Raw genomic sequence first — 21,509 nt, forward strand, 5'->3', positions numbered from 1 at the left:
TAAAAATCATGACCACCACGGCTAGCTAGGGTGATATATATGTGCCCTGCAAATCAACACCATCCAACCAAACGCCCGCTCTATACAGAAATGCTGGATACAGGACGTAGCGTGAAGCAGCATCAAATAGTGGTGTACGCCATCATATTGACGGGCTCTGTAAGATATAATTCACTCTCTTTTGCGCTAGTCGGATCGAGCTGCTGCAAGCAGAGTGCGAGTTGAATTATGTGTTTCCTGGTACCAAACTGACGCGAAACGCTTACTCCGAGCCGGCCAACCGAGACTCGATAGACGTGACATCCTCATCGCTGTGCACCTCGACCACCCGATTAACCTCCGCTGTGCTGCGCATCAGTTCTACCGCGCCGGCGTACATCATCCGCTGCGACGGGTTGCAGTTTTCGGGCAGGTAGTAGAGGAGGACGTAGGGGACGGCGAGACGGCCGGAGCTCTGTAGTACAGCCACAGTGGATAAGTATATAAATAGCATGCAATAGGAAAGAAAGGGGGCGGATTGCAGGCACTACTCACGAGTGTCAACGGGTGACTGAGGAGGACGAAGCGTGGGGAGGACTCTGGGAGCTCGTCGGCCACGTCCTCCATCTTGGTGTAGACTTCGCCATCCTCGGGCCGGATCTCCTGGGTTTTTGTGTCGATTATATCTGCACGCTGGTTAGAAAATTCTCTCTGTGGGGTGTGTGTAGGAGGTGAATCGCACAGATGATGGCCTGGGGATCCTTTGCTCGCGAGGTGCTTAGGCGGAATTTGCGCAGCTTCTCCCTTGTCTCTGGGGAGAAGGAGTATAGCCGCGATTCAGACTAGTGACAGGTGTTAGCAATGTCTGTTTGCACTCAGCAGAGAGTGGTTTGCCTACCATTGTTTGTGATCAGTGTGTTGGTTGAGGGGAGAGAGATGGCAGAGGGAGAACGAAATAGTCATGCGGGACCCCATCCCCCCCACTCCTTCACTGTCTTTCTGTTTAACTCGTCTTTCTTTCTCTCCTTACCTACTTAAACCCCCCATCCCCACCTCCCTACTCATGCTCAACCGTCTAGCCCACCTCACCCGCCATCTCCCCCGTTCATCATCACTCGCATCATCGCCTACCCTTCGCCCGCTCTCCTCAACCCTGGTCCCGCGCCCAGGTCCGCCCGCGATGACATCAGCGAAACCAATCCACACGGCCGCGTGCCTGATTATCGGCGACGAGGTGCTGGGCGGAAAGGTATGTAGACTACAATCTAACTATCCTATATCGATTACTGTGCTAATCAACAACATGAACGCAGACCATCGACACCAATTCGCCCTACCTCGCCAAGTTCTGCTTCGGGCTCGGCATCCAGCTCAGGCGCGTGGAGGTCATCCCGGATGATGAGGAGGATATCATGGAAGCCGTGCGCCGGATGAGTGCTCGCTATGACTTTGTTGTTACCAGTGGAGGCATTGGACCTACGTTCGTACACCCTTGACAGCCAGCAAATTCCGTCTTGGATGGAGGAGGGAGTGGACTGAGTCTAACATGGAAAACGGAACAGGCACGACGACATCACCTACTCCTCCATCGCCAAAGCCTTCAACCTCCCGCTCAAACTGCACGCGCCAGCCTTCGAGCGGATGAAGCAACTCTCACGCCCACACCCTATGCAACCAAACTTCGACTGGGAGACGCCCTCCCCAGGCCTAAAGGCCAAGCTGCGCATGGTCGAACTGCCGCATGACTCCGCGCTCCCCGACGAGGCACAAGCGATCTTCGTCGCGGACGACATGTGGGTTCCCATCGCAGTCGTGAACGGCAACGTGCACATCCTCCCTGGGGTGCCGCGCCTATTCGAGCGACTGCTCGAGCACCTTAAGCCCCTGCTGACCCCCCGGCTGGCGGATCCGGAGGGTAAGGGGACTTTCCGCATTATGATTAGTACCCCGTTGCCGGAGAGCGCGGTGGCGCCGTATCTGACTGAGCTTGCGGGCAAGGTTGAGCCGCTTGGTGTTAAGGTGGGTAGCTATCCGCGCTGGGGGAAGAAGCGGAATACTGTTACTCTTGTTGGTGCGGACCAGGCGTATATGGAGTCATTGGTTAAGGAAGTTGAGGAGGGTGTGCAGGGAAAGAGAGTTTCGAAGGAGGATGAGTTGGATCCGCCTTCTCATAAGGATCAGGTGTATAGTCAGTAGGAAGGATATGTAGCGCATGGCGAGGCGGGGGGAGAAGCGATTGTACATCATCTTTGATCTTGATTGCGCAACGGCCTATATCTACTGCATTTGTCTGATATTCCCCGATATGGCACCATAGAAGGGTGGGGGGACAAACCTGCAGCGCTGCGCAAGAACATATAGCATGGCCTTACGAATGCTACGGCGGACACGGAAACAAGCAGACAGAAACCCTCAAGCACATTCCACATTGAACAGAAAACACGCGCCATGAGATATAGAGAGATAGCGAGGGAAACGGACCCTGCATAGAACATATACGGACGATCAGATGCCAGGACCAGACAAGTAGATCAACAAGACAGACAAATGGGGACAATATTCTTTCGCGACAGATAAAAAAAAAAAAAGGGAAAAAACGACGCACGCGGGTGCAACAAAAGGGGAATCAAAATGGTTCATGAGACGAGGGCTGGCGTCAAGAGTCGGCATTTGGTTTTGGTCTGCGATGAACCCATGTCAAAAGGAAATGCGCAACGCAAATCAACAACAAGCCACTGGGTTTTTGGTTTCTGTGGTTTATCCGGATCGACCCCCAGATGGTCGTAAACTCTGCCCCTACTACCAATCTCCGTTCTTTTTTTGTGTGCCTCGAACTTGTGCGCATCATATCGTATGTGTTGCGAGACCGGCGGAAAGTCCCTTTACATAATGACGCACTTGGAGCAGCAGCCGGCGCTCTCGCCGGGCTCGCTGACGTCCATCTTGCCGTCTGGCTGGCGGGCACCGTAGGCGCCCGAGCCGGCCGGGTACGAGGACATTTCCTTGTTGTAGCGGCGAATCTCGCGGACGAGGTCGTAGAAGGCGTTCTCGACGTTGATGCGCGACTTGGCGGAGGTCTCGATGAACTTGCAGCCGAACTGCCGGGCCAGGGCCTCACCCTCTGCGGAGACACACACGTATTAGCCTCTTCTTTCTTTTCCACGGATCACTTTATTACTCACCTTGCTCGGAGACCACGCGCTCCTTCTCCAAATCGCACTTGTTGGCTACAACAATAATGGGGAAGTAGTCCTTGTCCTTGACGCGCAGGATCTGCTGTTGGAAGGTCATGATCTCTTCAAAGGATTGGCGCGACGTTATCGAGTAGATGAGCAGGAAGCCCTCGCCAGTCCGCATATATTGCTCTCGCATTGCCGAGTACTCCTCCTGACCGGCTGTGTCCAGGACGTCTAACAAGGCGACCTCATCGTCGATCACGCACTGCTTGCGGTAGGAGTCTAGGCGATGGATCAGTGAGTGAGCGAGTGGAATGAATGAGTGGGATTTGTCAGGGCTCACCTTCAATTGTCGGGTCGTATTCATCGACGAAGTGGCTCTGGATCAGCTGGATCGTCAAGCATGACTTTCCGACACCACCACCGCCGACAACGACCAGTTTGTATTCTCGTAGGAACTATTGCAGGCCAGAAAATTCTGGGTCAGCCATTGAGTGGTCTTTGGAAGGGTGGGATTGCAGGCGATGGGGCCAGCAAGGAGGTCTCGCAGGGTCTGGGCGTAGGGCTTGATGGCGGTCTGGGGGATGTTTGAGCGGGCTTACCTTGGAGGCCATGACGGGTGAAATAATCTATGGGAGGGGGAGAGTGTGTGTGGTTGTTTGTTGATGTGGATGGGTGCGAGCAGAAGACGGGGGGATGAGCAGTCGAGCGAGGGAGGGAATGGAGACGAGGAACGAGTAAGAAGGGAAGGAAGATGGTTGGTGCGAGTGATTAGGGGGGGCAGGGTGGGTGGGTTCGGCAGGGGGAGAACCGCTAGGGTTTTTGTCCAAGCTTCTAAGTGGAGAGAAGCAATATACAAAGAGAGGGAGTCAATCTGTGTGAGAGTGAGAGAAGAGAGAGAAGTGGTGAGAAAATAGTTACTCGGAATAAGTTAGTGGGGAGAGTGAGAAAGGGGGAGAGCGTGATCCGCCCGTGACTGACGGACTACATCCTACTATCCTATCGTATTGAGGATTGTCGTTCCTCCTACGATCAGCAGCATATTTTCTCCGGTCGCATTATTCACGTCTCCCATTATTATTATTTTTACCCTACACAACGACTGCAAGTGGATCACCCTAGTGGGGGATGGGTCTCTCCAGCATCGATCACGGATGATGTAAGGGCGTTTGGACGTGTCTCGCCGGACGCCGACATCTACAAACACACGGGGCGAGAGAGTCCGTTCAACTGACTGCACCAGGCAGAAAAGGGCGAACGACTACTGCGCTGCTCATCACATCACTCCGTTTCATAATTCCATCCATGGGTTCATCGCAAACTCAATTAATTTCCCCCTCACACAGTAACTTTTTCTAGAAAAAGTCACGGAACAAAGTTCCATTGTCCCCAGACCAGACCCAACGGCCTGGGTACTCACTGTCAGTCTAGCCTAGACTGGAATCAAATCTCTGGAAATCCAAACGCACTACACCATGCAGGTGGTGGACGGAGGCAGGGATCAGACTAGGGTCGATGGAGAGCGGCCCATTCCATTAGTTATATGTTATCGCCAGATGTAGTGGCTTGGCGAGGTACATTCCTATCAGGTAGCAGTCTCGATTGAGCAGCGACAACAGCCACATGTAATCATCAACAGCTACCCCTCCTCAAACAGACTACTATATTCTGAAAAACGGCGACCCCCTGACAGATTAGGGCAAGTCATCGCCAAAGAACCGACCCGACCGCCTTCGGCCCAAATAGATACAAGGAGGAGAATACAAGTCTTCGAGAAGAGCTACAGATTCGCACGACCTTCCCCGCTGCGGGCGAGGGTGGCCCAAAAGATTGATGCTTCGCATGGTGCAACCATGTACAAAAGAGATGCTATCTATAGGCTGTTTACACTCCGGCCCGTCGCACCGGACATTTAGGACTTGCGGTGCATAACACCAGCAGCCGCCTGTTCAGTCGTTAGTGAGCAACGGTTTCTCTTCGACACCGAGCAGAGGCTTGCTTGCTTACCTGGTGGCTGGGGAAGACCAGGGTGTCAGCAATCACGACATTCTCCCGCCGTCCAGCGGCGAAGACAACGACCTCGGCAATGTCCTCGCCAGTCAAGGGCTCACAGCCCCTACAACAATCATCAGTCAGCTGGAGCTGTACGTCAGTCAAGGAATCAAACGTACTTGTAGACGGCATCGGCCTTGTCCTTGTCGCCATAGAATCGGACAACGGAGAACTCCTGCGGGGATACATTAGCAAAACGGTAACATTTCTGAGACACAGCTCGTGCGCACCGTCTCGACCTGACCGGGGTCGATCTCAATAATGCGAATTCGAGACGCGATGAGCTCCTTCCGCAGCGCGTCCGTGAACGAGCGCACCGCTGCCTTGGTGGCACAGTAGATGCTGCCGCCAGCGTAGGGCTCGCGACCCGCAATGCTGCCGATGTTGATGATATCACCACGGCCGCCCTCGGGCCTCTTCTGGAAGATAGGGAGGATCGCCTGAGTCATGTTGATCAGGCCGGTGACGTTGGTATTGAACATGATGTTCAGGTCCTCGCTAGCGATTTCAGGTGCCTTTGCAACGCCCTTGACCAGGCCCCTAAGAAAGGCATTAGAAAGAACTATATCCCACCGGATACGTTGTCAACTCACGCGTTGTTGACCAAGACATCAATCTCCTTGAACTCCTCCGGCAATGAAGGAACAAAGTTCTTGATTTCCTCCGGATTACTGACGTCTAGCTTAACCGGAAGCACCTTGACGCCATTGCCGACCTCCGCGTTGATCTCCGCCGCGACCTGCTTCAGGGTGTCGATGCGGCGGGCGGTCAGAATCAGCTTGAGGTTCTTGGGCGACGTGCGCGCAAACTCCTGGGCCGTGGCCTTGCCAATACCCGACGATGCGCCGGTCACGACAACTGTCTTGCCTTCGAGGCGTTTGGCCATTGCGGACGCCATGGTGCGTCGGAGGGTGAGTGGATGGGTAGGTAGAGTGAAGGGGTTGGGCCGTGAGAGCGGAAAGGACGAGAGATGGCGCAAGTATCCAATTGATCTGGCACAAGTTCGTAGATGGTTCATGGAGACAATTCAAAGTAGAAAGGAGAGGAAAGAAAACATTCGGGCGAGAGGCTGCGGGGAATCGTGCTGGCGTCATACCGGGCCGGGGTTATGTAATCGGAGTTCTTTCCGATCTATAAAATAGTTTATTTTATATTGTTTCGAACTGGATACTGTTGGAAGGAGCTGTTGGTATTGAGAAACAGCTGTTATGAGTGCATTGCTAGTCTGTATTGAATTGAAGGACCGCGAAACATGGTGGTGTATACCAAACAAAGAGCTGTCTTTGTGTTTCGATATAGTCTGGCAGACTCTGAACAAAGCAATATGCCATCAAAGAAATTGCCAGAGAACATATCAAATAATTAAATAGTATAATCAAGCACGTTTAACAAAGGTGGCATTGTGGTGTGTTGCTATTCTGGCAACAATGCGAGTCGAAGTTGAACATGCAGATGTATATAAAGCAGAATCGACTGTACTGTCTTTGGATTAAACTGCTGGAGCTTTCCAGTAAGTAGATTTGCTGGAATTATTCCATCCTATCTATGTTTGTTATAAAAGACTGAGTGTACCCCAAAAGAGAAGGTGCTGGGTGCCTTCTCAATTCGATATATATACTTGTTGTATTTGCCTACGGCAACCGCACTCCGCCACATGACAACAACAGTATCTTCACATCATCACGACTCTCCAAACATTCTTAACCTGTTATTCCTTCACTACAAACTGCATCTACTCACTGAATACGCCATTTCACCATGGTGGACCAGGTAAATATCCTCATGTTGTGCTGGTTGCTACGGAGAGCTTTGCTAATCAGTGGGGGATATAGATAGGCCAACATCTGGATATTCTTGCCAGAGACTATTTTGATTGGGCACAGGATGTGGAAGAAAATATCCAAAGCAATTCTATGCGGCACACCGATCCCGTTCTTGACAAGACCGACCCCCGAGCGAGTCCTTGCCAGAGGATCATGAACACGATGACCTCGACGTTCTTTCCCTTGATTTCTTTGACTGGGCCGAAGATATGGAAGATGAAATCCAGAGCAAATTCCCTCAGAACAGTGAGTCCACCATCCAGTTGTCGGATTCCATCAGTGGCTTCTTGCCTGAGGAACACGAATACACTGAAGACTCCGATGATCTCTCTGATCCGGAAAGCACGCACAGCGAAGCATCTTCGAACACAAGACAAGGCTCCCTACTCATAATCGACGGTTCATCACACCAGTATCCGTACACCGCATTCCCTTCCCTTCCACCTAATGTCCAAAATGAGCTGGCTTATCGAAACTACTACGTCAAAACCGAAGAAGGCGAGGAGCACAAAGTGCACCATTTCAACTGGATGGGGAATCCGGTCTACCAGCACAGCTCAACACCTCCCACCGAATCTCTCGCACTCATTCTCTCCGATCCCAAGGTCCCACAACAAAGCGATGAGCACCGCATACAAGCCATACTTGGCTGTGCATTTGCCTTCCTCGATCCTGTAGTGGTCAACCTCTACGACGAATACGAAGATTCTCTTCTCCAAATGCGCGGCTCGAAGCTTGTCCGAGCTGCCAAGGGCCGAGTTTTCAAGTACTATACTCCCCATGGCCAATGGACCGGAGACGGCCGCGACCAAGCCGGCGAGACTGCGCTTGACGACGCAAACCCGAGCACATACTACTGCAACCCGGACGTGGCTATTGGGAATGGACTCGTCGAGACCAGTGTGCTTCCATCTCGGATGCAATACCGGGAGCGCCAGGAGGAACTGGCTGTGCGACACTACCCAAACAGAAAGCACAATGGGTGGCAGCCTGCCCCGTCTCGGCTCCGAGAATCCAGGACTATAGAGCAGGAAGCGGTCTCCCCTTCTCCCATCACCATTGAAACTCCCACTACTATCTGCGAGCTCGTGACTGCCCAGAAGCCCGCACCGAGCCTGAAGACTCTCGACCCTTCCAGAGACCCCAATGTTTACTACTCTTTCCCTGACCCTGGCTTCGAAAAGCCTAGGCGGGGGTTTCTACTGCGCCTGCGCGCAAAGAAGATCTCGGTGCGGAAGGTGTTCACACGGGCACTGACCGCACTGGGATCTGTGTGGCAGGACCAGTCGCTGGTCCTGTGGTGACTTTTAGGATTGTGTAAGGGCAGGCTTCTTCTTGTTTGATCTGTTTTTTTTTTTTTTTTTTTTGTGAAAAGGCTCAATTGATAGAAAGGATGGTGCTTTTCCCGTCCAAAATAGAATGTGAGATCTATGTACAAAACTGAGAGTCATGTTTCCAGATCAGCACGTTGGTGGCCGATCCATTTAGATTGATTGCACTGTTAAGTGATCTACGCCAGTGGGCATGGAGTTGTCCTATAGGGTTCATGGCTAGAAAGATCGACACCTCGGGTTGTACCCAGGAGAAGGGTCCCTCTTGTCACTGAATACCCAGCTAAATATTCGAGCTTGACAGTTGTCTATGGTTTATCTACCTACGCTTTCTTGATATTTTAAGGAATAATCACATACAATTGACTATACTATGAGCTGTGATTAATTGGGTGGAGGCCACAGCCGCGGAAATTGCTCGAGTCTAGCGGTACTCACTATTGTCATAGAAGTGACAACAGTAAATAGTACAGCAGCGTCAGCTAACTCTGACAAGTGCATGAACGCGCAAGTTGCCGACAATTTTTCCTTCTTGGACACGAGGTCATATGCAAGTTATATGTCGATCAGAATCATTCGGCAACAGATCTTGCGAGATTTCGAGCCTTGAATCTGAACGAAAAGGGGGAGAATAATGACAATTGTCTGTGCGTTGGAAAAATCTGACCACTTATGCATACATCGCGAACGGACTGGGGAGATGAAATCCCGCGGTGGAGATTCCCAAAGGCATTATTGAAGCTTGTGGCGTTTTATGAAGCATGTGGAGGCGTTACCAAGGACCCGGAAAACTTCATCCAGATCACCGGCGCTTGCCTTCTGCCGGACTAGGACTCGATGAATATTTGACTAGTAACTAAAGGGTGGCTGTGAGCTTATTAACTAACATCCAGCTCAATCCCTCCACGATACGGTAGACGGGTGATCTGAGGAAGTGGGTTCAGGGGGTAAAAGGTAAAAGCTGTGGGGTGCTCTATTGTTCCTGATCTGCTTTGGGCTTAGCCAGAAAAGGAAACGATGAGCATGACCGTGAGCGCGGAGCGGAGACTGTTGTCCGTCAGTCGATGTTAAGTTTTTTTCTTTCTTTCTGTATATTAGACTATCACATTCATTAAAACAAACGAGACCTCGGATATATGCAGGTTGGGTTTGGTCCATGCCGCTTGTTACTCACAGGGTTCCCATTATCCAATTTTAGGAGGTCGTCACTGCGCAGGCGTAAGCGGAGTACATAACTGCGGTATGACGGGCCAAGTTTTATGACCCAGGGCTTGATAGAGCCTTACGGAAATGTACTAATTAGGTCCTTCGATCGATGGGTTCCATGTGTCTAAGGGATTCTCCGCCTCTCGCGCCACATGGTGTGCGTTGGACCTGGAGAAGGGTCTGGGCGTCAAGGAGATCGCGGGCCATCGTGCGCTATTGAGCAGACTATCAGAGTGGCACGGAGATCCGAGGCTGACGAACACCCCATCTGCAATCTCAACCTCGCTGACTCCACTTCAAACTGTGCAAGATTCAAAAACCTTCCGTGTTCCCCCACTTGTTGCTTTCTTTTGTCAGAATCCGTCCACCAGATTTTGAGGTCTCGACTCAATGAAACAGATCCGCTTCATGAGAGGGTGTGCTTCTGTTGTTCGGATATGATCAGTTGATCTAACTACGCTACTTTGATATCTTTATTTTCTTACGCACCTCTACTCCCTCGTTTTTTTTTTTTTTTTTTTTTTTTTTTTGCAATGGATGTGTCTCTACACACGATGTTTCCTCGACAGGAGGACGATGGACATGCCCGCGGCCAGCGAGCGTTAGTGGTGACGGCGGTGCTGACTGCAATTGCCACGACGATAGTCGGCATGCGGCTCTTTGCCCGCGCTGGCCTGATGAAAATCATGGGCCGCGAAGACTGGGCCATTCTGGCTTCTCTGGTCTGTCTCTCTGCAGAGGTCCAGGATATGCGGTAACTAATGTGTGACTACTGTAGACCTTTTCGATCATTTATCTCGCGCTTGTTGCTGCTCGTGAGTTCTATACTTCCCTATCACGAAGGTATCAATTGACATTGAGACAGAATTACATTTCGGCATGGGCACACATTCAGCAGATCTGCCCGTAGCTATGCTACAAACGCAGCTCAAAGTAGGTCCTCACCATATCCATATCAACAAACATCAAATTGACACTATTGTCACAGTGCCTCTGGGCCGCAATCCCAATGTACAACGCCAGCCTAGCGTGCACTAAATTTTCTATTCTCTTCCAATACCTCCGCATCTTCCCCTTACATCCCTTCCGATTAACCTGCTACATTATGATGGGAGTAGTAGCCACATACTCCTCCTGGGCCATTGTGACCGGATACGTGAACTGCGTGCCAGTGGCCAAATTTTGGAACCATGATCTGCCGGGCCACTGTCTCAACTTCGAGGCGATTTGGTTCTTCAATGCCGCGATGAATATCGTCACGGATGTGACCCTGCTTATTATGCCCATGCCGATGCTCTCGCAGCTGCACTTGCCGCGTATGCAGAAGGTTGCATTGATTGGTGTTTTTGCTATTGGTATTTTGTACGTGTGTGCATCCTACTGGAAAGAGCGAAAGAGAAGCTGACTAGCTTTTAGGGTTGTTATCACGAGTATTCTCCGTCTGTCGAGTCTACGCACTGTTGCCCAAAGCACAGATACTTCCTGTATGTCCATTCCTTCCTATATCTCTATTTATTCCGTATGCATCTACATCTACATACACCGATACTAACAAATAACCAGACAGCAACGTCGACGCAGCCTACTGGACTGCTGCAGAATGCAACGTCGCCATAATCTGCGCCTCGCTCCCCTTCCTCCGCCCACTCATCAGCCACCTCTTCCCGAGACTGCTCTCCAGCTACAACCGCACAGGCTACGGCCGCACACCTGTGAGCAAAAACATTAGCCTGATCACGCCCTCTCCGACCACACCTACCTTCGCCGCTGCTGCTGCAAAGCGCGCCGCTTCCGCGCAGAGCCCGAAGTCTGAGCTGTTTGATGATAGAGAGGAGTATGACATGTATTCGATCAATGTGAGGCATGGGAAGAGGGATACTCCCGGCTCATCGCTTAATGGGATTGAGGTCACGACTGAGATGTCTTTTATTCGGAGTCCGAGTGGGAAGATTGAGCAGGTGGCCACAAGTAAGGGCCATTTTGTTGATGCTTGACTCTGATATTTAACGTTTTTCTTTTTTTTTTCTTCTCACCCTGTGCCCTATGGTTGGCTATTCCTATTATTGCATTGCGACGGCATTACTTCTCTGGCTCCTTTTGGACGAATTGATATTTGGTGTTTCACCCTTCATATTTTCCTATACATTCTACTCCATGACGGACAGCTTTCTTTCACATATCATCAACTACGTCCATATTCTTGACTAGCTACTTGCATGGTATATACGAACCCCCAATACAAAAGCAACCTAACCTAACCCTCCAAATCAACGACGACCTGTCCCTCCTCGCCCAAGTCTTTATTAATAAACGTCCCAAACTCCTCACTCAACCCTGCAATCTTATTCCTCACCCACACATGATCCTCATCACCGGGATCAAGCAACGTAGCCCGAAACCTCTCAATGCGTGTCGGGAAAATCTCCAGCCTCTCCAACTTCAGCCCTAACCCTTGCCCTCTTTCTGTTTCTTTCTCGGTTTCTCTAACACGAACCCTCCACAAAGCACTCAGGTCATTCCTATACTCCCCACTCACGGCATAATCATCTACGAAATCGCCACACCCATATATGATAATCTTACCATGGTAAGACTCCACGCCCTGGACATGGTGTGACGAGTGACCGTGCACGATATCGACGGCGCACTCGTCAATAAGAAAATGAGCGAGGGAACGGATTCGCTCAGCGGGACGCCATGAATAATTCGGACCCCAATGTACCGAGAAGATCTTCAGAGCCGGTGGTGGCGGTCGTGTTTCTTGTTTCAGATGGTGTTTCCGATGACTATGATGCCCTTCCTGATGTTCTGGATCTGAAGACGTTAAGTCGTCGTCGGCGACGTGCTTGCCCGGTCCGCCGGAGAGCAGTAGCGTGCGGAGACGCACGCGCGTCGACGAGGTGTAGTCGACGAGATGGAATGCTGGTATAGCGCCCCAGTCGCGTGGGTGGTCGGAGGCGGAGTAGACGTGGACATCATATTCCGGAGCAGCAGTGTTATTGTCGTCTCCTTCATTTTTTTTCTGCGACTGGCCATCCGTATGATGGTGAGCATGGTACCCACCTCCACCTCCCCGAGAGGGCAAGTGCAGCACAGCGGGCCTGCGCGCCTCATCGGTCGTCTCCCCGGCCCCGGCAAAAGCAACCCCAGCGCGCTTCAGCGACCAGACTGTTTCAACTAGCCCATCGGTCCCAAAATCAAGCGTGTGGTTATTCGCCAAACCCGCATAATCCACATGCGCGGCATGCAAGATGGGCGCGACGTTAGCCGGGTGCATACGGTAATTGAAAGTCTTCTGCGGCCAGGGTTCATTAGTTGTTGTTGCTGAGGTCTCGAGGTTGATGAGGAATAGATCTGTGTTTCGGAGTAGGTCGAGCGTCGTGCCCCATGGCGAAGAGTGTGTGTAGTTTCCCTTGGCTAGGCGGGATGGATAGCGTTCTATGAAGTGGGAGACGATGCGCGCTTCCTCTCTGTTTTCGACGTGTTGGGGGAGGAGCTGGTCGATGAGTCGACCGAGCATTACGTCTCCCACGAAGTTGAGTGTGAATGTGCGAGATGGAGCCATGACTTTGGCCTAAGAGAAGGTTAGTGGTTAGGGCGTGGTTTCATCTGGTCAAGCGTGGTTCTAGATATCAAGTCATGATGACATCGCCCGGGCCGACAATCAAAGAACCAAAACAAACATGATATGTGGGGAAAAAAGATAATTTTCATTATAGAGTACAGTTCTCAAACACTTTGCCCCATTAAAACACAAGTCACAACATCCTCCTAGCACATTAATGGTATCGTGCGCAAGTCGCCCACTGCGCCGTTTAGGAATTCCATCCCAGAGAGAAAAAGAATCTCGTTATTCGTCACAAACTTTTCATCTATCGTTGTCCCATCGCCGCCAGCTCTCTTTCTTTCGCTCTCAATGCCTCGCGCATCGCTTCCGCTTCACGCTGGAGCCGTGCCCGCCGATCAGCCTGATCCCCCAGGGAGGCCAAGCTGGGCAAAGCCTGCTGCGTCGGGTGCGGCGCAGGAGAGCTGGAGTGGCGAAGCGGGCGCGGATCATCACGGGTCTCCGCGCGGTTCAGAATCGACGAAATGGAACTGAGACGGCCAGGGGGTGAAGGATTGGCCGAGGGATTGATTGGGGGTAGTTGGTTTGACGCAGACTCGAAAGGAGGAAGAGCTTCTTGGGCCGTCTCGGCGAGGGTGCGTTTTTTAGGCATGCTGAGTGTATGTGGAGACGCAGACCGTCGGCCATATTGTGGAGTGCCGGGCTCCAGAAGCTTAGGCCGTGCATGCACATGCGACCCTGAGCTGGAATTGTAACTGGTGAAGTCAACCGGCGGTGGGGCAAAAGACGTTGGTCGCGGTGTATCTTCGACTTTGCTGGGCATCATGTGGTAGTGGTCCATTGGCTCACTGCTCATGTACCGATAGTGATCTTCGTGCCCGTGAGACAAGGCAGCGGGAGAGGCCTCGGGAGATGCGGAGGAGGCGTTCGACGAATGAGTCGCAGCGGTGGGAGACTGATCTCGTAGGGCGGGCACAACACGTTTGCGCCGTTTGATAATAGACTTTTTCATGGTAGTCGGACGATAGCATCCGTGAAGCTTGTAGTACAAGCCACACGCATTGCAAATGGGATGACCCTGTTCGTCCCGCCGCCAGAGTGGTGTCACAGTAGTGTCGCAATTTTGACATGCGACCAAATTATTGCCGCCATCAGCAGATGGAGTGCTCTTGGGCGCTTCTGTTTCTTGCACCGGTTTTTCGGGTTCATGAGGTGACGCGCGACCCCAGGAGGATTGAATAGCTGTGGACCCTCGCGGAGCAGACTTGTAGACCCGGTTGTTATATGCCGGACAGCCTTCACAACCTTCTGCACCACCAGTGCCATTGCAGCTTCCGCCACCCGGACAAGAACCCTTGGGGCCATGGCAACCTTCTTCCGGCGCTGGTGGATCTGGTACTGGAGAACATGTGGAGGGAGAATTGGATTGGGCAGTGCCATCTGCATTTTGTTGCATACGATTCCGCTTGGTAGGACGCGCAACGTTCCGGGCTTTGAGATATAGACCGCAGGCGTTGCAAATCATCGCTCCTGTCGGGGACCGGCGCCAGAGGGGAGTGCTTTTCGTGCCGCAATTGCTAAGAGAGAAAACCGCGTCAGCGTGGAAGATAAGCTTGAGTTTTAGAACGACTATATACCTGCACGAATGTCCGAGAAAGGACGTGTCCTTTTGTATTCTGGGAGATGTCTTCTCGCCCGGCGTTCCGTTTGGGGGGACATGGGCCCATCCAGGATCACGGTGTTGCGCATAGCCGTCCGAGTGGTCACGACCCGCCTGAGCAGACGAGATCAGCTGCTGTGCAGCATCGAGGTCCTCCGCTGACGGTTGTCGCATGGGAACGTCGGGGTTTCTTGGGAAGGAGTGCACGGTTTCCATTTGTGAGATGGACGCCAACATCACCACCGCCGCGTTCTTCGGGCCGAGACGTGATTGTTGATCCGGCCGTGGAATCGGGAGAAGATACCGAGACGAGGTAAAAATAGAGACGAGCTAATAAAGTGGCCGAGTGGGAGAAAAGGTGGCCGACAGTCTCCAGGAGCGGTGCACGAAAAGAAATCCCTCCAAAAATAGAGCGAGGGAGGGGAATAGGGGTGGAGAAGACTGAGTGAGGCAGTCGAGACCAGAATGTACCGTATGTATCACACCGAAGTCAAAATGTCGGTCAGCCTAAATGGCGAGTACCTGCAGCCACCGTGACAGGGTTCTACCGGCCCGTCACGGACGAGATCGCAGACAGTGGCGAACAGTCAGGTGATGAGGATGTCAATGGATCTGTCGGGTCAAGGTCGTTGACAGATAGTTGGGATTAGGCGAGAGGCTAGGGGCCTGCAGGGCGGTGATCGCACCCTGCTGGGAAGGGAGGGAGAGGTATGGGGGGAAGGCGATGGGAGAAAGGCGATGGCGACAAGGCTGGGAGGATGCCGAAGTCGGGAGGGAGAGATGTCAAGAGAGGGAGATATGTGGAGGGAGGGAAAGGAGGAGAGGAAAGAGAGTGGGAGGCGAAAGTGGTGGAAGAAGAAGAATAGTTGCTTATCAAGGCTTTATCGATCTAAGGGAAGGGTCTGATCTACGATACATATCAATCAATCAATCAGTTGGAACAGTCCGGCCGGCAGCGCGGGCCCTGCTGCATCTGCCGAGGCCATTTGGATATATTGCCGTGTCGCGCTGATTCCCCTCTCCCTCTCCTCCTAACCCAACCTGACAGCCAATTCTGCCTGATTCTACGCTCCCCAGATCGCAGGGTTGGGAACTCCACCGCAGCCTATTGCGGTTTAGGCCCACGGAGCCGGTGGGCATTTCACCTTCCTATCCGGGACAAAAATGGGGCCGTGCTTGACAAGCCTCTTTTCGGACGGTGTGATTGGCTAGATGCAATGTCAGCAGGAATTGACGGGCCTGTGGTTGGTCGAGGCCTCTGACCACGCTGTACAATCATATAATGAATACTAGCTGCCATTTCCATCCAGCTATATAGTACAGTACTACATTCATTCTCTGGGAGGTCCGCCAACATGAACCACACTCTCCCCGATGACATCAAGAAAAGATCATAATGAAAATAATAAGAAAAGCAAGATCATCATCAACAGTGTCTCAGATACACCAACTCCTCTCTCGACGCGACACGACTAGGCCATGATACTCATCGAGGTGAATCATCATCCAGGGAGATCAATCCGATCGAATCCGCAGATGACGCTATCCATAAGCGCCACCGGTGGATTGTCCGACGGCTTCAAGATTTAAACCTGCTCGGCTCCCCAACCCTGGTCCGACTCGCGCATGTTCGACGGAGGCTCAATGGACGGGATGAATTCAAGCACCAGGTATGCGACACCGATGATGCCAACGATGGAACCGGCAATCTCACGCAGAACGTGGTCGTGCAGGAGGATCGAACCAACGAAGACGTAGACTGGGCGGAGATATTAGCACACATGAAACCAAGGGCGGGTAAACGAGAAACGTACAGATACCACGGCCCATGAAGGAGAACAGGAACGACGCGTAGCGGTAGGCGTAGTCCGGCACGTTAGGCAGGAACTCGAGTCCGGCGACGACTGCGGCAGTCAGTCAGTCAGTATGCACTCACTGCATTTACGGGAAATCGTGGTCGACTCACCCAGACCGAAGACTATCACATAGATGCCCACGACGACCGAGCTCATGGTTGGTGGGAAGAACTGGCTAATACCGCCCAGCACCATGAGCACACCCACTGCGATGTTGACCAGACGGCTGTCGCAAGTCAGTAATTGAAGAGCGCATCGGAGGACGGGTTCCATACAAAATGTTGGAGAAGTCCATTGTGCCGGTGTCAAGAGTTTGGTTATTCGGGGATTTTCAGTGTCTGGACAGGATGTGTCTTTGAGTCGCCAGACAAAGAGCTGGGAGGGATGAGTCGGGAGCGAGGTAAGAGGGGAGGTTCGACTAAATCTCGATGTTCTTGGAGACGACTCTGTTAGCCGTTGTTCTAGCGAGTAGGTGGTCTGGGATTCGCCAAGTCGCCGATGACAGCGCGGGCAGGTGGGTGCCTGGCTGAGATTCGGGGGGTGGCCTGGCCGCAGCATTGTTTGGTGTGGCTGGGCCGGGCGGAAGGCGGGACGGGAACCAACCCGGAAGGGAGGAATCGCGAGGGAGGACAGCACTCACCAAGAGACCGGCAAAATAACGACAGGGACTGTAGACGATGGAGAATAGAAAGCGAGCAGAACAGGGGCAAAAGGTGGTTGGGACAGCAGTCGCAAGCTGCGGGTCCGCCAAGCCTAGATGCGGCTGAATCAGCAGAAACTAGACTTGATTAGGGTTACCGCGCAAATGGTATACGAGTACGACTTGAGTATATAGCTAAGGGATAGCGAGAGATAACTAGAAGGCTACAGCTTCGCTCCCTTCTTCTGCCTCAGAACCTCCTTTACCAGTGATACCGCAGCCTCCGCACAGCCATACGACGCCTGATAGCCAAACCCGCCATGGCCATAGTTGTGCACAATATTGACTCCGTCCACGTTATCCTTCTCGACACGAGGACCTCCCTCTCGCAGCGGCCGCAGCCCAACACCATGTCGGATAATATCCAGTCCCTCGATCCCCTGTCCCTTCTGGACCAGCTGCGGCGCACTCGCAATCGCACGTTTCATGATCCGAATGGCGAGGTTCGGGTCAGGTAGTGCATCCCAATTGTGCTTTTGATACGATCCTCCGAGAACGGTGCCGCCGCCTAGAAGTGATTAGCGAATATCACACGTAGTTGTTGTCGGGCGAACGTACCCAGAGCGCGAGTCATAATGTACAATGCTTCGTCATCGCCATCATCCGTTCCAGAAACAGACGACATTGGACCGGCGTCGTTGCGCACGACCACAACCTGGCCCCGGGCAGGATACAACTTGCCGTCGAGCACACCGCCGAGGAACTTAGATGAGAGACCCGTGCAATTGACGACCACATCAGCTTTTTGGCCCGAGTGGTGTGCACTGGCAGCGTCCACAACATGCTTGAGCGTGGCTCGCTTAAAGACCGTGCCGGCCTTCGCGCACTGTCCGACAAGCCATGACAAGTAGACGGGCGAGTTGATACAGACCGAAGTGAAGGTCTGGGCATTGTCGATTCCCGGGCCGAGCTGGTCTTCCGGGACGGCTTTGAACTAGTTCATCTTTTTGTTAGTGCTCTCTCTGGCATTCATTCATTCTCCAGTCACATACATCAGGCACGACATCCTTGTACCACGGATTCGGCTGCACCAGCTCCGAAAACACCTGCCCAATGGCGGAATGCTGGTCCTTGGTGCGGTTGTGAATAATCGTCTCTGCAATCCGTTAGCCTTGGCTTTCCTTCATCAAGAGAAAGAAGTCATAAGCATACTTAAAAAGTGAACACCTGCCTCCGGGTGTTTCTCTGCCAGCTCCTTCAGGGGAGCCCAGGTGGCTGTTTCCCATTGCTGATGCGCACTGCCTTCCTTGCCCGTTCTGTGCACAGGTCAACAGTTGCCCATTTCGGGTCAAGAGCAGATAACGTACGGCATGTAGTTGGCGCCAGCCCAGGGAGAGGCATATTCGATGTCATAGTCACCTGGCATGTGCTTGGCCAGCACGGTGATCTTGTTGGACGGGTCTTTGGATAGGAGGTACGCCGTGGTCAGGCCGGAGACTCCAGCTCTGTCATCGTCAGTCCGTCCGTGTTGGCAGTCTGCAGTTGGTGCCACGGGGGTCTTACCCGAGAACCACGATATTATTTGCGGCCATGTTGTATCCGTTGCCTGGTCTTTCGCCCAAGCTATACTGAACCACAATTGTCAATGGCAGCAATAAACCCCGGACTGAAGCGGGGGAATTGACTGCCGTTATCGGTGGTTATTTATCGTGTATCCATACCGTCATGGGTTCTATTTCGGTGGCGGATCAGAGGGCGGTGTGACACTCAGGCCAATCAGGTCCTGTTGACACGCCAGGACTTTTTAAGCAATACGGCACACGACTGACAGCCCTGTTGAGGAATGCTTCGAGATGAACCACCAAGAGGTATACATACTAGGCAAAATCAGGATTTTGAACAAGACACAGAAGAACTAGACCAGGATGATTCCTTTCGAGAGCCAACCCAGAACAGGCCAGTCCGTAAACGCCCGGCTTCTCCATCGTCTCCACTGCTGGCACCCACTGATCGATCAGTCACATCCGGTGTGTAAAAGTCTGCCGCAAAACGATCTGTAGGAGGTCCTCCATACTAAGTCAGTCAAATCCATCACAAAGAAGCTATTTGCCCCATTTGGTTACATGAACTATTTCCCAGCCCTACCCTACATGGTGCACACATACTCTTTTATGTCATAGTCGCCCAAGCCCCCCAATCATCGCCCCCAAGCCACACCGCCCCCGGCACCACCCACATCCCTGACTGGGGCCCGAATTCCTTTTTGCACAACAGCACTCCCCGATTCACTCGGTGGGTGGACAACTATTATTGCTATTGTTGTTATTGTCTATTGCCCTATTCCTTGTTACCTAGACTCTCTACATTATTCACCACCGCCCCCGACCACCCTCTCCATAAATGCAGGCCTCGAGAGAGCAGGCCTTCTCCTCCCTTCACAATGGCCCATCTTACCCACGGTGGCAGAATCGTGCCCATACTAACGGGTCACGACCACGACGAACCCACACCCACCCCTCCCCCACTGCTGCAGGACCAGCTTGACGAAGAAGCCATAGCCCGACGGTCCAAGGCTCTCGACCGCGAGAGTTTAGAGATGCCCTGTCTCAAAAAACGCGGTCTATTTGCCCTGCCGACAGAGGGAGATGGTAAGCCAGAACCCCTGTAACTTGTTATGGTGACATACAGCGTTGTATAAGCGTGTGAATATGCTCGTTCTGACGCGTTTTTCGGAATCAGGCAATTGCCTATATTATTCTCTTTCCGACCAATTGTATGCCGACTTCGCCCATGGCGACGCGTTCCGGCAGCTTCTGGCCGACCACATCGCCAGCAACAAGCATTATTTCATGCAGTTTGTCGTGGCTGAGGGTGGCGAGCGGCGCCGCCCGAAACGGGCCGCCGCGTCCGCGTATGCGACGCGCTCGGCAGCCGTGGCGCCTCCATCCCTGGAGGATAAGGAACGGCGGTTCGAGGAGATGGTGGCGGCTACCCGCAAGAATGGCGAATGGGGTAGTTCCGAGCATCTGCAAGCGTTTTGCCAGCTTTTCAAGGTAGATGTCAATGTTTACACCATGGACGGTGTACAGGTGTTTCGTGACGTCAATGCACCGTCGGATCAGCCGAGAGATGTGGTGCATGTTGCTTTTCATGTAAGTTTTTCCTGAGGGGTGTCTGGACCCGAGCTGATGGAAGTAGGACTTTAAACACTACTCCTCCGTGCGGACTATGGATGGCAGCCACCAGGGACTTCTCGCCACGTCCAAGTACCCATCTCGCTATATCCTGCCACCGACGAAGGTGATCATCCCCGAGAGCTTCGCTTCGGACAGCACGACCTCAGACGGCCTAGCCGTCGACGTTTACCCTCCATGGGACATCAAGTCGATCCAAGAGGGTCTTGGTGGCCGATACGACCGAGAAACAATCGTAGACATGCTGCAGAAATGCCGTGGAGACATCGATCGAGCATTTGCGGCCCTGCTCGACGAGAAGAGCGACGCACCTACCGAAAAGAAAGGACCGGCCCTGAAATCCAGCTTGCAGGCCTCGCGATCGTCATCCCCATTTAGCACGGGTAGCAAACGCTCGGCGGAAGATAGCGACGATTCCGAAGACCCGCGGCCCATGGCGCGACGATCGCGACCGAAAAGGCGGATTGTCTCCAACCTCACACTCGGGGTTGGTATTTCTTTCAGAGATGACCAGAACGAGCTCGTCTCTCTGAATTTACGAATGCCAGAGAAAGGCGAAGGTGCCGAGCCTGCCTCGATCAACGACGACGACTTCAACAACACTGACCCTGAACAATCAGACGCGGACAAGACAATGGCTCCTCGACGCAGTGGACGTCTGTCCCGCCCTCGAGCCGTATGATGTCTTTTATGTCTGTCTTCGCCTTTTTTTGCTTACCAGCGGTGCCACCCATCATATTCATCTTCATTTGCAGCGATCGACTTGCATCTGCGTGGCGTTGGTTGTGAAGCGTTTCCATTATAGCTTGATTTAGCTTCATCCCAGTTCTTTTTTTGTGGGCATGGCTTTTGTGTGCATCATCGAACAGCGACTCGGAGGGTCGCTTTCGCTAGGCGGGGAGGGCGTTTTGGTCTTTTCAAACAAGATTTGCATGAGAGGACGATCGATGCCCGGTGCATGGTCAATTCCCTCGGTGGGTTCATGACATGCATAGCATGGCGAATATCTTCTGCCGCCGGTGTTTCT

The 21,509-nt window shown here is 52.6% G+C and overlaps 11 protein-coding genes across 11 annotated transcripts; 4 read left to right on the plus strand and 7 right to left on the minus strand.

The window, feature by feature from the left end:
• Positions 1 to 262: 262 nt before the first annotated feature.
• On the minus strand, positions 263 to 880 carry N7474_001049 (GMF family protein; the record flags this gene model as incomplete). Its single annotated transcript, XM_057192464.1, has 4 exons — positions 263 to 454; positions 535 to 665; positions 722 to 821; positions 878 to 880. 4 exons carry the CDS (start codon positions 878 to 880, stop codon positions 263 to 265), a joined length of 426 nt encoding a protein of 141 aa, XP_057057417.1.
• Positions 881 to 1,042: 162 nt separating this feature from the next.
• N7474_001050 (flavin adenine dinucleotide pyrophosphatase) lies at positions 1,043 to 2,175 on the plus strand (the record flags this gene model as incomplete). Its single annotated transcript, XM_057192465.1, has 3 exons — positions 1,043 to 1,228; positions 1,293 to 1,459; positions 1,542 to 2,175. The coding sequence occupies 3 exons, from the start codon at positions 1,043 to 1,045 to the stop codon at positions 2,173 to 2,175; spliced, it is 987 nt and encodes a 328-aa protein (XP_057057418.1).
• A 686-nt stretch (positions 2,176 to 2,861) lies between these two features.
• On the minus strand, positions 2,862 to 3,769 carry N7474_001051 (Ras family protein; the record flags this gene model as incomplete). The annotated part of the gene is made up of 4 exons (XM_057192466.1): positions 2,862 to 3,100; positions 3,162 to 3,437; positions 3,499 to 3,613; positions 3,758 to 3,769. 4 exons carry the CDS (start codon positions 3,767 to 3,769, stop codon positions 2,862 to 2,864), a joined length of 642 nt encoding a protein of 213 aa, XP_057057419.1.
• Positions 3,770 to 5,067: 1,298 nt separating this feature from the next.
• N7474_001052 (SDR family oxidoreductase) lies at positions 5,068 to 6,225 on the minus strand (the record flags this gene model as incomplete). Its single annotated transcript, XM_057192467.1, has 5 exons — positions 5,068 to 5,100; positions 5,163 to 5,271; positions 5,327 to 5,382; positions 5,438 to 5,747; positions 5,801 to 6,225. The coding sequence occupies 5 exons, from the start codon at positions 6,223 to 6,225 to the stop codon at positions 5,068 to 5,070; spliced, it is 933 nt and encodes a 310-aa protein (XP_057057420.1).
• A 1,014-nt stretch (positions 6,226 to 7,239) lies between these two features.
• On the plus strand, positions 7,240 to 8,334 carry N7474_001053 (uncharacterized protein; the record flags this gene model as incomplete). Its single annotated transcript, XM_057192468.1, has 1 exon — positions 7,240 to 8,334. The coding sequence occupies one exon, from the start codon at positions 7,240 to 7,242 to the stop codon at positions 8,332 to 8,334; it is 1,095 nt and encodes a 364-aa protein (XP_057057421.1).
• A 1,787-nt stretch (positions 8,335 to 10,121) lies between these two features.
• N7474_001054 (PTH11-like integral membrane protein) lies at positions 10,122 to 11,561 on the plus strand (the record flags this gene model as incomplete). The annotated part of the gene is made up of 6 exons (XM_057192469.1): positions 10,122 to 10,289; positions 10,346 to 10,382; positions 10,433 to 10,500; positions 10,556 to 10,929; positions 10,984 to 11,051; positions 11,131 to 11,561. The coding sequence occupies 6 exons, from the start codon at positions 10,122 to 10,124 to the stop codon at positions 11,559 to 11,561; spliced, it is 1,146 nt and encodes a 381-aa protein (XP_057057422.1).
• Positions 11,562 to 11,821: 260 nt separating this feature from the next.
• N7474_001055 (CapA family protein) lies at positions 11,822 to 13,132 on the minus strand (the record flags this gene model as incomplete). The annotated part of the gene is made up of 1 exon (XM_057192470.1): positions 11,822 to 13,132. The coding sequence occupies one exon, from the start codon at positions 13,130 to 13,132 to the stop codon at positions 11,822 to 11,824; it is 1,311 nt and encodes a 436-aa protein (XP_057057423.1).
• Positions 13,133 to 13,439: 307 nt separating this feature from the next.
• On the minus strand, positions 13,440 to 15,029 carry sreA (siderophore transcription factor SreA; the record flags this gene model as incomplete). The annotated part of the gene is made up of 1 exon (XM_057192471.1): positions 13,440 to 15,029. The coding sequence occupies one exon, from the start codon at positions 15,027 to 15,029 to the stop codon at positions 13,440 to 13,442; it is 1,590 nt and encodes a 529-aa protein (XP_057057424.1).
• Positions 15,030 to 16,378: 1,349 nt separating this feature from the next.
• On the minus strand, positions 16,379 to 16,943 carry N7474_001057 (TVP15 family protein; the record flags this gene model as incomplete). The annotated part of the gene is made up of 4 exons (XM_057192472.1): positions 16,379 to 16,551; positions 16,607 to 16,696; positions 16,759 to 16,874; positions 16,924 to 16,943. The coding sequence occupies 4 exons, from the start codon at positions 16,941 to 16,943 to the stop codon at positions 16,379 to 16,381; spliced, it is 399 nt and encodes a 132-aa protein (XP_057057425.1).
• A 569-nt stretch (positions 16,944 to 17,512) lies between these two features.
• N7474_001058 (FAD-dependent oxidoreductase) lies at positions 17,513 to 18,880 on the minus strand (the record flags this gene model as incomplete). The annotated part of the gene is made up of 6 exons (XM_057192473.1): positions 17,513 to 17,856; positions 17,907 to 18,282; positions 18,341 to 18,444; positions 18,501 to 18,604; positions 18,656 to 18,793; positions 18,852 to 18,880. The coding sequence occupies 6 exons, from the start codon at positions 18,878 to 18,880 to the stop codon at positions 17,513 to 17,515; spliced, it is 1,095 nt and encodes a 364-aa protein (XP_057057426.1).
• Positions 18,881 to 19,728: 848 nt separating this feature from the next.
• Positions 19,729 to 21,164, plus strand: N7474_001059 (uncharacterized protein; the record flags this gene model as incomplete). Its single annotated transcript, XM_057192474.1, has 3 exons — positions 19,729 to 19,936; positions 19,977 to 20,440; positions 20,487 to 21,164. The coding sequence occupies 3 exons, from the start codon at positions 19,729 to 19,731 to the stop codon at positions 21,162 to 21,164; spliced, it is 1,350 nt and encodes a 449-aa protein (XP_057057427.1).
• Between the last annotated feature and the right edge of the window lie 345 nt (positions 21,165 to 21,509).

This window comes from Penicillium riverlandense (genome assembly GCF_028828495.1).
Source record: "Penicillium riverlandense strain IBT 135883 chromosome Unknown utg000001l_segment0_segment0, whole genome shotgun sequence".
Taxonomy (NCBI): Eukaryota; Fungi; Ascomycota; class Eurotiomycetes; order Eurotiales; family Aspergillaceae; genus Penicillium; species Penicillium riverlandense.